The sequence below is a fragment of the Rhinopithecus roxellana genome, chromosome 10 (genome assembly GCF_007565055.1).
Source record: "Rhinopithecus roxellana isolate Shanxi Qingling chromosome 10, ASM756505v1, whole genome shotgun sequence".
Taxonomy (NCBI): Eukaryota; Metazoa; Chordata; class Mammalia; order Primates; family Cercopithecidae; genus Rhinopithecus; species Rhinopithecus roxellana.
The window spans coordinates 80397113-80411222 of record NC_044558.1 but is presented as its reverse complement, the minus strand read 5'-3'; the positions used below and the strand labels follow the sequence as shown (position 1 = coordinate 80411222).

Sequence of the window (14110 nt, the reverse complement as noted above, 5' to 3'; positions counted from 1 at the left end):
GATGAAGACATACTGAGGGCTGGGCATGTAATCCCAGCACTTTGGGAGGCCAAGGTGGGCAGATCACGAGGTCAAGAGATCAAGACCAGCGTGGCCAACATGGTGAAACCCCGTCTCTACTGGAAATAAAAAATTAGCTGGGCCTGGTGGTGTGTGCCTGTAGTCCCAGCTACTCGGGAGGCTGAGGCTGGAGAATCGCTTGAACCTGGGAGGTGGAGGTTGCAGTGAGCTGAGATTGCACTGCCGCACTCCAGCGTGGTGACAGAGCAAGACTCTGTCTAAAAAAAAAAGACATACTGAGACTGGGCAATTTACAAAAGAAAGGTTTTATAGACTTAACAGTTCCACGTGGCTGGGGAGCCCTCACAATCATGGCAGAAGGCGAGGAGGAGCAAGTCACATCTTACACTGGATGACAGCAGGCAGAGAGAGAGAATGAGAACCAAATGAAATGGGTTTCCCCTTATCAGACCATCAGATCTCATGAGACTGATTCACTACTGTGAGAATAGTATGGGAGAAACTGCCCCCATGATTCAATTATCTCCCACCTTGTCCCTCCCACAACATGTGGGAATTATGGGAATACAATTCAAGTTGAGATTTGGATGGGGACATGGAGCCAAACCATATCAGACAGCATCTACCCGTCTGCCTGGCAGTCTCTGGAGGCTTCAGTTGCAGCTGTTTGTGGGCCAGGTGGCGGTTGCCTGTTTGGGATGGACTCTGGAATAAGAATTTTGGCTCCTGAATGGGATAGGATTGTTCCTGTTGAGCTCTTAAAGGGATCGTCTCCTGCAACTGGCTTTTGGAAGCTTTTCCCTTGGGTATGATGAGGGCCTTCATGACTGGGTTTTAATACACAAGTCCTTGCTTCAGCCTTCTAGGCCCTTCACAACCAGAAGCACCTTTGTCATGAGCCGGAGGCTCACATCTGTGGACCAGACTGAAGGGCAGTGGTCACTGAAGGGGCAGCATCCCGTCTGTCCTCAGGATCTTGTACAAGATCCACTGGGAAGATAGGAAAACCGAGGCTGGGAGTGTGGAGTGACGGGTGCAGGGGCCGCTGGCTCTGTCTGCTGTCTTTGTTGTGTCTGGCGATGGGAAGCTTCCTCTCCTCCCTGCCCCTGCTGGACACACAGAGTTGCTTGGAACAAGTGTGTTCTGGGCAGTGGAAGATTATATAGTTGTAAACAGACATGAGGGAGCTCCTGGCATGCCAAGGAAGATGTCCCAGGTGTGCTGTTGGGTGGAAAAGGCAAAGTGTGGGACACTGGGTCACAATGAACAAAATGGCCTTAATAAATATGTACTGGCATCAGCAAGAAAGACATTCACAGGAAACTGCTAGGACTGGCTGCCTCTGGGGAGAACTGGGTATAGGACAGGGAGAGAGGACAGCTTTTCATAGTATCTGCTTCAGAGTTCTGGACCGTGCAAATATATTGCCTATTAAGCACCAAAATTGAAGGTAATAGTGTATAGTGGGTGGGAGGGAGCAGGTCTGCTTGGGTGTTTTAGCCAGAAGCAGGGTCTTGTGCTGTCCGCTCAGCTGAGGCATTCCTGAACCCCGATCTTCAACGTGAGTCCCAGCTACAGTCTTGCTCTGCTGCCGGCGCACCACCCCCACCACATCCCCCTCACCCCCGTGTTCCCTGTTCCCCATGAGGCTGGGCTAGCACCTGTCCTGCAAGGGTTAGGCCCTGGTCTTTTGCTCGTTGACTCTCTTCTCAGTAAGGGTCACTTCTGTTCTGCCTGAAACTGGTGGGTCTCCGTGGTACCCTTGATGTCTTGGGCACTGAGAGCTTGAGGGCAGACAGGATTGTCAGGGTTTTCCTCTCCAGACTACCAGCCACGCTCAGCTCTCGGGGCAGAGGGATATGGGGGCATGGCTCATCACAGGGGAGAGCGGGGAGCCTCCCAAGTCTGCTTCTCCCAGGAAGGAAAATGGGAATCTGCTGGGGCTTCTTCCTGGCAGCATCTGAGCGGCGCGTGGGCCAGGTACCAGGTTCCTGGTACTGTACGCCTAACAGAGAGCACCCACTCCTCGTGTCTCCCCTGCAGGGCACCCTCATCCAGCATCTGAAGGAGCATCTGCTGCACGGCAACATGACCAGCAGTGACATCCTCCTGTGCTACACCACGGTAAGGGCTTCCCCAAGGTGCTGGCCTGTGCTAGACCACAGTAGGGGCTTCCCCAGGACACCAGCCCACGACACATGGTAAAGGCTTCCCTGGGCGCCGGCCTGTGCTGCACCGTGGTGAGGGCTTCCCCAGCGCACGGTGTCGAGTTGGGCCTGCTCTTCCACCCACCCTGCCTCCGCAGCTTGGAATCCACGCCATGAAACCAGAACTCAACTCAAGGTGTTGGAGGGCTTCCTGCCCTTGCTGAGCACTGAAAGACAAAAGGTTAGGACAAGTTAAAGCAAGTGTATTTTACCCCAGAGGAGAACTGAACACATCAAGAGCTTCCAGAATGATCTAGCTACAGGTCCTGAGTGGTGCTTCTGTGCCGAGTTTGTTTGTTTGTTTGTTTTGGTTTGTTTTTGAGACGAAGTCTAGCTTTATTGCCCAGGCTGGAGTGCAGTGGCTCGATCTCAGCTCACTGCAATCTCCGCCTCCCGGGTTCAAGTGATTCTTCTGTCTCAGCCTTGAGTAGCTGGGACTACAGGCGTGCGCCACCACGCCCTAGCTAGTTTTTTGTATTTTTAGTAGAGATGGGGTTTCACCGTATTAGCCAGGATGGTCTCGATCTCCTGACCTCATGATCTGCCCACCTCGGCCTCCCAAAGTGCTGGGTTTACAGGCGTGAGCCACCATGCCTGGCCTCCCCACCGCACCCGGCCTCCCCACCGGGGTTCTAACAGCAGCCTTGGTGGCACTTGTTTCATGTCCTGCAGCCCTGGGCCCAGCCTGTACTGTGACCCACCCTCCCTTCCTCCCTTCCTTCCCCTCCCTTCCTTACCCTTCCTTCCCTTTCTTTCCCCTCCCTTCCCCTCCCTACCCCTCCCTTCCTTTCCCATTTTCCCTTTGCCTTTTGTCCCCCTTTTTCCCTTTGCCTTTCTTTTTTTCTTTTGACAGAGTCTCAGTCTGTTGCTCAGGCTAGCGTGCAGTGGTGATCATGGCTCACTGCAGCCTCAAACTCCTGGGCTCAAGTAATCCTCCCACCTCAGCCCCCAAGTAGCTGAGACCACAGGTGCACTCCACCATGCCTGGCTAATTAAAAAAATTTTTTTTTCTAGAGGCCAGGCACGGTGGCTCATGCCTGTAATCCCAACACTTTGGGAGGATGAGGTAGGTAGATCACTTGAGGTCAGGAGTTCAGGACCAGCCTGGCCAACATGGTAAAACCCTGTCTCTACTAAAAATACAAAAAAGTTAGCTAGGTGTAGTGGTAGACACCTGTAATCCCAGCTACTTGGGAGGCTGGGGTGGGAGGATCGCTTGAACCCAGGAGGCAGAGATTGCAGTGAGCTGAGATTGTGCCACTGCACTCCAGCCTAGGTGACAGAGTGAGACTCTGTCTCAAAAAAAAAAAAAAAAAAAAAAAAAATGGTTTTTCCATAGAGACCAGGTCTCACTGAGTTACCCAGGCTGGTCTCAACCTCCTGAGCTCAAGGGATCTTCCCACCTTGCCCTGCAAAATGCTGGGATTACAAGGCCAACAGGCCTTGACTAACTCTTAGCAGCTTTGTTGGACAATGAGGTGGCCAGGAATGCTGTACTGCTTGGGGCTTCCAGGCACTGGTTTCCTCTTTGGGGAACAGTTTCTTAATAAAAGAAACTGAACAAGTACATTAAGACCTATTCAGAAAGCAGCTCAATGGCCAGGCACAGTGGCTCATGCCTGTAATCCCGGCACTTTGTGAGGCTGAGGCAGGAGGATCCCTTGAGGCCAGGAGTTCAAGACTAGCCTGGACAACAAAGTGAGACCTCATCTACAAAAAATAAAAAAATTAGCTGGGTGTGGTGGCTCACATCTGTGGTCCCAGCTACATGGGAGGCTGAGGCAGGAGGATCACTTGAGGTTAGGAGGTCGAGGCTGTAGTGAGCTCTGATTGTGCAATTGCACTCCAGCCTAGGTGACAGAGTGAGACTTTGTCTCGGGGCAAAAAAAAAAAGAAAGAAAGCAACTCAACTAAATGGAGACCTTTGGCTGTGTCCTTGTGCCCTCTGCCTTTGTGCATGGGAAGTCGGTGTGGGGGGGCCTTCTGGGGGACATTGGTTTTGGGTCACTATAGCCCATGTGATTTGGGGACAGCACTAGGCTGTGGCAGGCAGGAGGCAGGTTCCTGACACCATTCATCATGGATGAACAATGTCTTGGGGATGGTTCCGTGTCAGTCTGGACCTCATTCTGTTTCATGGCTGCGCAATGGCTGCCGTCATACTGCTGGGGGCCAGGTGCTGTTCAGTACGTCTCATGTGGGTTCGGTGACTCTGTAGGAGTGTCAGTAGCAAGTGTGCACCTCCTGTGACCTTTCTTGTGTTGATAACACCTACATTGCTTTGTCTCTGTCACCAGTAAGGGTGCAGCAGACATTCTGTGACGTGTCTTCATGCACATGTGTGAATATGTCTGTGCGATCCATTCTTAGACATGGAGTTGCTGGGCCAGAATGTCCTGCGTTTGAAATGGGCAGTTAGCGCCAACCTGTGGCTCCATCTTAGGTGGTTTCCCAGGGACATAGGAAGCTGAGCGGGCAGCGCTGGGGGGAGCTGCCTAGCGCCCACTGAAGCCGCACCCCTCCTGTCTTTGCAGGCCGGCTGGATGATGTGGAACTGGATGGTGTCCATTCTGGCCACAGGAGCGGCCATGGTCTTGTATGATGGCTCCCCGCTGGTGCCTACGCCCAACGTGCTCTGGGACCTGGTGGACAGGATAGGGTAGGTACCAAGATGCCGTGCTCAAAGCAAGGGACAGGCAGTACCAGGAAGGCTCCTTGGGATCAGATGCAGAGTCGTGCCTGCCTTCGGGGCAGTCTCCAGAATGCTCTGCCTTTGTGGACGCCCCCTCTCCAAGAGGAGGGTGTGGGAGGTGCCAGAAGCAGAAGGTGAAACTGTTAAGAAGGGAGGGATGCCAAGGGCCAGGGCTCTTCCCTTCAGAGTGAGGGCTGAGAAAAATCCTATGGGCAGCATGCGATCTCATTTCTTTTAAGAATCTATTTCTATTTTTAAGATTACTTTTTAGTAAAAATTGTATGTATCGTAAGGCACGCAGCATGGTATTTTGCTGTGTATACACAGTAGTGAAATGAGTACTGCAGTCAGGCAAATTCGCATTTGCATCTCCTCACACAGTTAACTTTTTGTTTTTAGCAAGGAGAGCACCTGAAATGGACTCTCTTATCAAAGTTCTAGCACTTACACAGTACGGTGTTGTCAGCTGCAGTCATCGGGCTGTGCATTGATCTTATTTCTCTAGTTGTGGCATTTCCCAGCAAAAGGAGGAAAACTGAGGGTCGCTTAGAGTCCTTTTTCACACAGGTTCTGCAGACTCAGGAGTGAGATTGTATTCATCCATTTTCGTACTACTATGAAGAAATACCCGACAGTGGGTGATTTATAAAGAAAAAGAGGTTGAATGGACTCAGAGTTTCATGTGGCTGGGGAGGCCTCACAATCGTGATGGAAAGTGAATGAGGAGCAAAGGCATGTCTTACATGGCAACAGGCAAGACAGCGTGTGCAGGAGAACTGTCCTTTATAAAACCATCAGATCTCGTGAGACTTATTCACTATCTTTTTTTTTTTTTTTTTAGAGACGGAGTCTCGCTCTGTCACCCGGGCTGGAGTGCAGTGGCCGGATCTCAGCTCACTGCAAGCTCCGCCTCCTGGGTTCACGCTCTTCTCCTGCCTCAGCCTCCCGAGTAGCTGGGACTACAGGCGCCCGCCACCTCGCCCACCTAGTTTTTTGTATTTTTTTTTAGTAGGGACGGGGTTTCACCATGTTAGCCAGGATGGTCTCGATCTCCTGACTTCGTGATCCGCCCATCTCGGCCTCCCAAAGTGCCGGGATTGCAGGCTTGAGCCACCGCGCCCGGCCGAGACTTATTCACTATCAAGAGAGCAGCTCGGGAAAAACCTGCCCCCATGATTCAGTTACCTCCCACTAGGTCCCTCCTACCACACGCAGGGATTATAGGAGCTACAGTTCAAGATGAGATTTGGGTGGGGACAGCTAAAACATATCAGAGATGAAGTGAGGTGAAGGCTGAATGCACAGGGGAGGTGTGTGGGTAAGTTCGTGAGGGGTGGGTGCAGAACCTGTGCCTGGGGGGCTGCGTGGTGTTTGGATTTCCTGCCACCTTTCTCCTGAACCCATTGGCAGAAGGAGAGCTCTGTTTGTCCCTAGCCATCCCTTGGGGCTGGCAGCCACCTGTCTTCTAGGGTCTCCTCATCATAACTGCACTGAGTGCTTCCTGGGGCCCCTGGAGGTGGTCACTTCTTTCCTGTGACCCTGGCTGGACAGTAGACAGGAATCCCATGAGCAGTGGCAGGAGCCAGTTAGGAGAGACACATTGGGTACCCTCCTGGTGCCTGAGAATTATGCAAATGGGGATAGGTGCAGTGGTCCCTGCTGCCGCCCCCTGCCCCCATCATCATGATTAGAAGGCATCAGGAGATCCAGTCTCTTCAGCGCTTCGCTGATGAATTAATCACAACTGGCTAGCATGTTCTGGCCACAGTGGTCTTGGTCACCCTTGGCCTAATGACAGTTTCTAGAGATAAGAATATAGAAGTCACCAGAGCTCCAGGGGCCCAGAAACAACCATGCTCTGAAATGTCCTAATTACTCTGATGTCTGAATCTGTTCATGAGGCGAACAGGAGCCACTCATGTTTTTAAATCCTTGGCCATTAACATTTTAATTATAACTTGGTCTGGGTAATATTTAAATCCTGACATTTGGCTTACAATCTTAGTGAGGAAGGCTATTTCCTAATGAGATTGTTTCCAGCAAAAGGTTAATCAAATTCCTGGGAACTTCAGATGGCTTTAGAATCTTTACCCTTTTACCCTTAAGCCGGGCTCCAGATGGAGAAACTTTTATTGGTGGGTTGGGGAGGCATGCACTGGGTCGGGGGTTACTGGAGGAGGGGTGGAGAGAGAAATGTACATCATTGGGGCCTGGTGCTAATGAGATCCAGGGATGAAGCGTCCCAGGGAGACCCTGCTCTGTGTGTGCATGGGTGTGAGTCTGCGTGTGTGCAGAAGTGTATGTGAAAGTGTGTGTGCGCGTGCATGTAGCGTGATCATGTGAAAGGGAGTGTGGGAGTGCATATGTGCATGAGTGTGTACACATACATGTGAGTGCAAGTGAGTGCATGGATGTGTGTGCATGTATAGGTGGGTGTGTGTATGCATGCAGCTGTGAATGTTTGCTGTATGTGTGGATGCATGTGTGCCTTGTGTATGTGTGCATGTGCCTGTGCGCACGCGTACATGTGCGAGTGTTCACAGCCTGGTGGCTGGTTCCGTGCCATAATCACTGGCCCTAGATTGGCCAGAGCACTGAGGCTGACTGAGGTGTGGTCATGCTGTCACAGGGCTCCCTCTGGAATTGGCCTTTGCCCTGCCTGGGAGAGCTTCCTATGCAGTTTGGCGAGGCAGGTGTGACTCGGCACCTGGGCAGGGGCTGCGGGTGAGGGGCTCTCAGAAGGATGCGAGCCTTAAACCACTGCACTGGTCGCCACCAGCAGTGAGAGGGAGCTGGTGCTGGGGGGGAAGGACACTTCAGCTCGGTTCTGTCCACCTCCTGGAAACTGAATGCTGTGCAGCAGTTGAAAGCAGTCATGGCAAACCCTGTTTTGTGGCAAGAGGTGCGCAGGGCAGGCACAGTCCTCGTGGTGCTGTCTCAGTGCCTCTGCTTAAAACCCACGTCTGTTAGTAAATGTGGGTTGAGATCTCTATTGATTACTGGCATGTCAGCTCCCAGACTTATTGACACCTTTGATCAAAGAGCATTTATTTTGTAGGCACAGACAAGATAATTTTAAAAGATGAATTTTCTTCTTCACAGGGGTGTGTTTCTGGGTTCTAGTGAGGGGGCTATTCTGGATAGAATTAGGGCCAGGACCCTGGGGACTTCGTCCAGTTTGCTAGTTGCGGGGCAGGCGTGGACGTTGTCTGGGTTGCCCAGTTTTGCCTGTCTCTGAATGGGGCCATTGTCTAAGGTGGTTCTAGAGGGCGGGGCCTCATGGGTGAGCAGGCTTGTCCTTCTAAGGAAGTGCATGGGTTGGACAGCACTTTGCCAGGATCTGCACCCAGTGTGTGCTGGACTGCGCGCTGTGAACCAAGCTCCCTGCTGGGTCCTGGGGGCTACACAGCAGCGACCAGGGGCCAGCACGCTCTGTCCTCATGGGGCTGGTACTGGGAGGGGGAAGGTAAAAAGAGGCCAACCTCGGGCTCTGAGGAGTGCTGTCAGAGACCTGGGGTCAGGGAGTCCTCAAGAGGTCTTGACATTTGGGCTGAGGCTGGAACGTTCAGGAACTACTTTTGCAGAACTGGGGACGTGTGCTTCAGGCTGAGGGAACCACCAGGAGGTGGGCCTAAGATCCACGTGTTGTGGAAGCTGGAAGGGGCCTCCTGTGGCCCGAGTGTGAAGGGTTGATGCGGGGCTGGGGGCAGGAGCGGGGGTCGGAGGGGCAGGGGCTTTTGGGGCTGCTTGAAGGGTGAGTTTTTCCCCGAGTGGAATGGAACAGCAGTGGACACTGAATCATGAGAACACTGATCTGGTTCGTGTTATTAAAAGGGCGGTGTAGGCCGGGCGCGGGGGCTCACGCCTGTAATCCCAGCACTGTGGAAGGCTGAGGTGGGTGGATCATGATGTCAGGAGTTCGAGACCAGCCTGGCCAACATGGTGAAACCCCATCTCTACTAAAAATACAAAAAATACAAAAATTAGCCAGGTGTGGTGGTGCAGGCCTGGAATCCCAGCTACTTGGGAGGCTGAGGCAGGAGGATCACTTGAACCCTGGAGGCAGATGTTGCAGTGAGCTGAGATCGCCCCGCTGTACTCCAGCCTGTGTGACACAGAGAGACTCCATCTTAGAAACAAAACAAACAAACTAACAAAAAAGGGCGGTGTAGTGCCTGAGCGAAGAGAGCATTGCCGGGGCAGGGGCAGGGGCAGGGGTAGAAGCTGAGAGACTGAGATTGCTGACCCCACAGGCGCAGTGGCAACCCTGGAGGGGCTGCCTGTGGGCTGATCCACACTTGGCTCCGCGCAGGGCTCCGGGCAGTCGTGGGCACTGGGTACCAACGGTTTAGAGCCCTGACGCTGTCTCATGCTTTTGTGCAGTGACCCCTACAGTACTTGCTAGAAATAAGACATGGCATGGGTGCCTGCAGGTGGGCTCCCGTGCTTCCAAGAGCTGAATGGGATTGAATTTCCTAACCGTTTTACGTGCACCTTGTAGATAGATGGAGGACTTTGCTGTTTCTTCAGACAAGCAGGGCTGTGACTCACAGGCCGGAGAGCACCACCTCTGAATGCTGGCGGAGCCTCACCAAGATCAGGGTTTGCAGAGTCTTGCCTGCACTTAGATGCACTTTAAAATCACAGAGAGCCTTCGAGTTTTCTGGAGGTGGGCAGTGGGGGGATTGCACAAAACCCCTGTGTTGTTCGGGCGTGCCTGTTGATTGGAGAGCTTTGTACCTGTAGCTGGAGGCAGTCACTGCTGCTCAGGGCCGGGTGATCACCATTAGAGTCATGAGGTTAGTGAGTTAGAGTCATCCTCTGTTAGTGATACTTGCAAAGGGAGTGACACCTTAATCATTGGCTATGATGTTGAAGTAGTTAATCAAACTCTGAGTTTATGAAAGAAGCATGGGGGACGGTGGGAGGAGCTAGTCTCCCTCCCCCAAAACTCCAGCCATCTCTAGGGTACAGTGGTGGCTTTGTTGGTGGCAGGGTGGGTCTGGGGAAGTAAGAGAATGAAGGTGTGGGAGGTGGAAGGACCATGGTAACCTGCCTCCTTGAGTGGAGGGAGACCCACCCTGCCATTGCCTTAGCCACGCCCAGCCCAGCCAGCCCTGAAATCCGGGATGTTCTGTGCCATGTTGCCTCGTGGCTTCAGACAGCAAGTGCCATGACAGCCTTCCTTGGGATGAGTCTCTCCACCGGATGTGCAGGAGTGAGGTTCTACTGCCCAGAGTGACCCAGAAGAGTCTGAATCTCACAGCCTCCTCTAGGCACCGAAGAGAACAATGTTCTTTAGTTGGGCCGACTGAGTTTACATGTGAAGGGCCACCTGACTGGAAGAAAAGCTGAGGAAGGAAATAGCATGTTAGGGCTGCCCTTGAAAATGCAGTGATGTATATTCAGCAGCGTGTGTCGTTCTGTGAGCACAAATGCATAGAACTGTGGATTCTGAACATTCAAGAAGAGCTGTACTTTTCTGAGTTTCATAAAAATGTGAACTTGTTTAAGAAAAGGGGATGGGTGGAGTTTCAAGTATGGCACATGTTTTAACAAATAAAAAATTTGTCTCAGCACTTTGGGAGGCCAAAGCAGGAGGATTGCTTGAGCCCAGGAGTTCAAGACCAGCCTGGCAACATAGCAAGACCCTGTCTCTTAGCTGGGCGTGGTGGCATACACTGGTAGCTCTAGCTACTTGGGAGGCTGAGGTGGGAGAGTCACTTGAGCCCAGGAGTTGGACGCTGCAGTGAGCTGTGATTGCACCACTGCACTCCAGCCTAGGCAACAGAAGGAGGTTCCGTCTAAAAAAAAAAAAAAATTATAATAATTCTGTAGCCCTCTCTTCATTGGTGAATGAATGTGTGAGGATAGAATTTGAGAGGACTTGATTTATGGCCTCCTTTGGTTCCCCCAAGATAAAATACTCTGCAGCTGGGAAGATAATGGGTTCAGGTGAGCTGCTGTTGTATGTGAAGCCTCGTGGTAAAGGGACCTGGCCCTGCGTGCTGGAATCAGCATAAAGAGCAGTCAGGTGCGCCTGTGAGCAAGGCAGGTGCTGTGACTCAGACTTGAATAAACACGAAGTATGAGTTCAACCCAGAAAACTGCTCTCTCTTGGGTTTTGCAAACTTTTCAGAAATAAATCACTGACTTTAGAAAGCTTTGGTCCGAGAGTCTTGAAGAGTTTCTGGTGTTTTCTTTCCCGCCTGCACCCTAGCATCACTGTCCTGGTGACCGGGGCCAAGTGGCTGTCGGTGCTGGAAGAGAAGGCCATGAAGCCGGGTGAGTGTGCCTGTTTAATATTCATTCCCCGTACTGCCAGTCAAGGAAATTAAATCCATCCTATTTACTGCTTGCGCGTGAGGCTTCAGGCACTGGGTTTAGTTTTAATCTTTTTTTTTTTTTTTTTTTTGAGGCGGAGTCTCGCTCTGTCGCCCAGGCTGGAGTGCAGTGGCCGGATCTCAGCTCACTGCAAGCTCCGCCTCCCGGGTTCACGCCATTCTCCTGCCTCAGCCTCCTGAGTAGCTGGGACTACAGGCGCCCGCCACCTCGCCCGGCTAGTTTTTTGTATTTTTTAGTAGAGACGGGGTTTCATGGTGTTCACCAGGATGGTCTCGATCTCCTGACCTCATGATCCATCCGTCTCGGCCTCCCAAAGTGCTGGGATTACAGGCTTGAGCCACCGCGCCCGGCCAGTTTTAATCTTTTGGTGATTCTTCGCCCCAGTGGAAACCCACAGTCTTCAGATGCTCCACACGATCCTGTCCACTGGCTCCCCACTGAAAGCCCAGAGCTACGAGTATGTCTACAGGTGCATCAAGAGCAGTATCCTCCTGGGCTCCATCTCAGGTACGGCCCCGGGGGGACAGTTCTTCCAGCCATCCCCGTCGGCCCCATAAGTATGCACACCTCTGCCCAGTGCGTGGATTCATCCCAAGGACACGGTCCGCTGGGCAGCCAGTACACACAATGCCTTCTCATTATCTGAGGCAGTGATGCTCCGCGAAGTCACTGTGAACTCTGAGTCAGCCCATACGGAACCCTTGCTCCTGGGGGAAATACATTTATATACACACACCTCTCACATCGATTATAGTCTTAAAATCCAAAACAATACATCTTGGTAGGTTCTATATTTTTTATCTTGGGAAAGAGAAAATGCAGTTCAGAAGCATTCAGTGACTTGCCCAAGGCCACCCCACTGTCAGATGCCAGAGCTGGGATGCCAAGCCCAGGAACAGGGCACCCTAACCCACCCTGCCCCGGTCTCCTGCGTGTGAGAGCAAAGCAGGGAGGCTGTGTCGCCTCGTGTGACCTCGGTGGGAATGTTCCTGGGTGACTTTGGGTTTTCACTGCTCTGCAGTGTCTGAGAGTGACTGCAGAAGCTCCAGATTATAGATCTGGAGGCTACACGTACATTTTAGTGAGTAGGCAAATTCCCAAAAACAGAATCCGCAAATAGTGAGAATCCACTGTATGGAAGGACAAATATTGCAACATTGTTTATATAAGTAAAAAATAGACGCTACCTGTATGCCCAGCAGAAGGAAATTGATTGAATAATTTAGGGCACATTCTTAATTTATGCAGCCATTAGAAGTGAAGAAATGCACTGATGGACATTGAAACATGGTCATGATGAGTGAAAAAATCAGATTGCAGAATTACAAGGTGCGGTCATTTTTGCAGGTGAAAAACAGGAATATATGGATGTGTACATGCACACTCGGGTGTATAATATGGGTGTATTATATGTAGATTTCAAGTGAAAAAAAATTTTTTTTTTTTTGAGACAGAGTCTAGCGCTGTCAGCCAGGTTGGAGTGCAGTGGGTGCGATCTCAGCTCACTGGAACCTCTACCTCCTGGGTTCAAGCAGTTCTCATGCCCGAACCTCCCAAGTAGCTGGGATTACAGGCATGTGCCACCATGCTCAGCTAATTTTTCTATATTTTTAATAGAAATGGGGTTTCGCCATGTTGGTCAGGCTGGTCTCGAACTCCTGACCTCAGGTGATCCACCCACCTTGGCCTCCCAAAGTGCTGGGATTATAAGCGTGAGCCACTGTTCTGGCCCCCAAGTGCATTTTTCTCATAACTTTTTTCTTAACTTAAAGTCGTGCTTTAGAACATGGTTCCTACACGTGGTAAAAGAAATCCAGAGTTCACAAAGGTATCCTCATTGCTGCCATCCTCCTTCCCCAGGGAAGCCGATGTTGTTTCCTTCAGAGATGTTCTGTGCGTCGGTGAGCGTGTGTGCTTGAGTGTGTGTTTGCGAGTGTGTGTAAATGGGGTGAGAGCACCCCCTTTTTACACAGATGTAGTTTAGAGTACACACCTCAATCCCCCTTCACGTGACTTAAGAGTTGATTCCTTTGCTGTCCATAGAAATCTTTGAGTCACTTTTTTTTTTTTTTTTTTTTTTAAAAAGACAGGGTTTTGCTTTGTTGCCCAGGCTGGAGTGCACAGTGACGTGATCATGGCTCACTGCAGCCTCCACCTCCCAGGCTCAAGTGATCCTCCCACCTCAGCCTCCTGAGTAGCTAGGACCACAGGTGTATGCCACCATGCTCAGCTGTGTTTTTTTATTTTTTGTAGAGATGGGGTTCCACCATGTTGCCCAGGCTGTTCTTGAACTCTTAAGCTCAAGTGATCCTCCCACCTTGGCCTCCCAAAGTGATGGGATTACAGGCATGAGCCACTGTGCCTGGCCTGGGTCACTTTTATTTTTTTTGTTTTACACATTTGTAGTTCTGATTTTTCTCCTTGTGATTTAAAAACATACTCTCAAAGCACCTCTTTAAGAGGTGCCATTTGCCTGAAGCCTGAGGCTGACCCCCCAACCTTCCTCCCCACTGTTGGTTCCTCAGCCTGAGATGGGGGTCTGAGACATTCCCACCAGCGGGGAGAGCAGCAGGAGGTCAGGAGCCCTGCTCAGATCTCGATGGTGGCAGAAACGAACGTGACTCACTCATTTTCTTGGGACACGTCAGTCAGTGACATGAAATGGCAGAGAAGACATCACATTTTATTCACTGCCTGAAGAAAGAAAATCACACTCCATGGTCTTGCAGCTGGGAACTTTCTTTTCTTTTTTCTTTTTTCCTTTTTTTTGAGACAGAATCTTGCTCTGTCGCCCAGGCTGAAGTGCAGTGGTACAGTCTTGGCTCACTGCAACCTCTGCCTCATG

At 51.4% G+C, this 14110-nt stretch overlaps 1 protein-coding gene across 2 annotated transcripts in view; it reads left to right on the top strand.

The window, feature by feature from the left end:
- The window catches only part of AACS (acetoacetyl-CoA synthetase), a 77138-nt gene that overhangs the window by 46293 nt on the left and 16735 nt on the right, over positions 1-14110 (top strand). The window contains exons 9-12 of one of the 2 annotated variants that reach the window (XM_010368424.2): positions 2065-2145; positions 4763-4887; positions 11141-11205; positions 11650-11772. In XM_010368424.2, the coding sequence (XP_010366726.1) occupies positions 2065-2145; positions 4763-4887; positions 11141-11205; positions 11650-11772 (394 nt within the window). The remainder of the gene's footprint in view (positions 1-2064; positions 2146-4762; positions 4888-11140; positions 11206-11649; positions 11773-14110) is intronic. The other variant, XM_010368425.2, reaches the window with a different exon arrangement.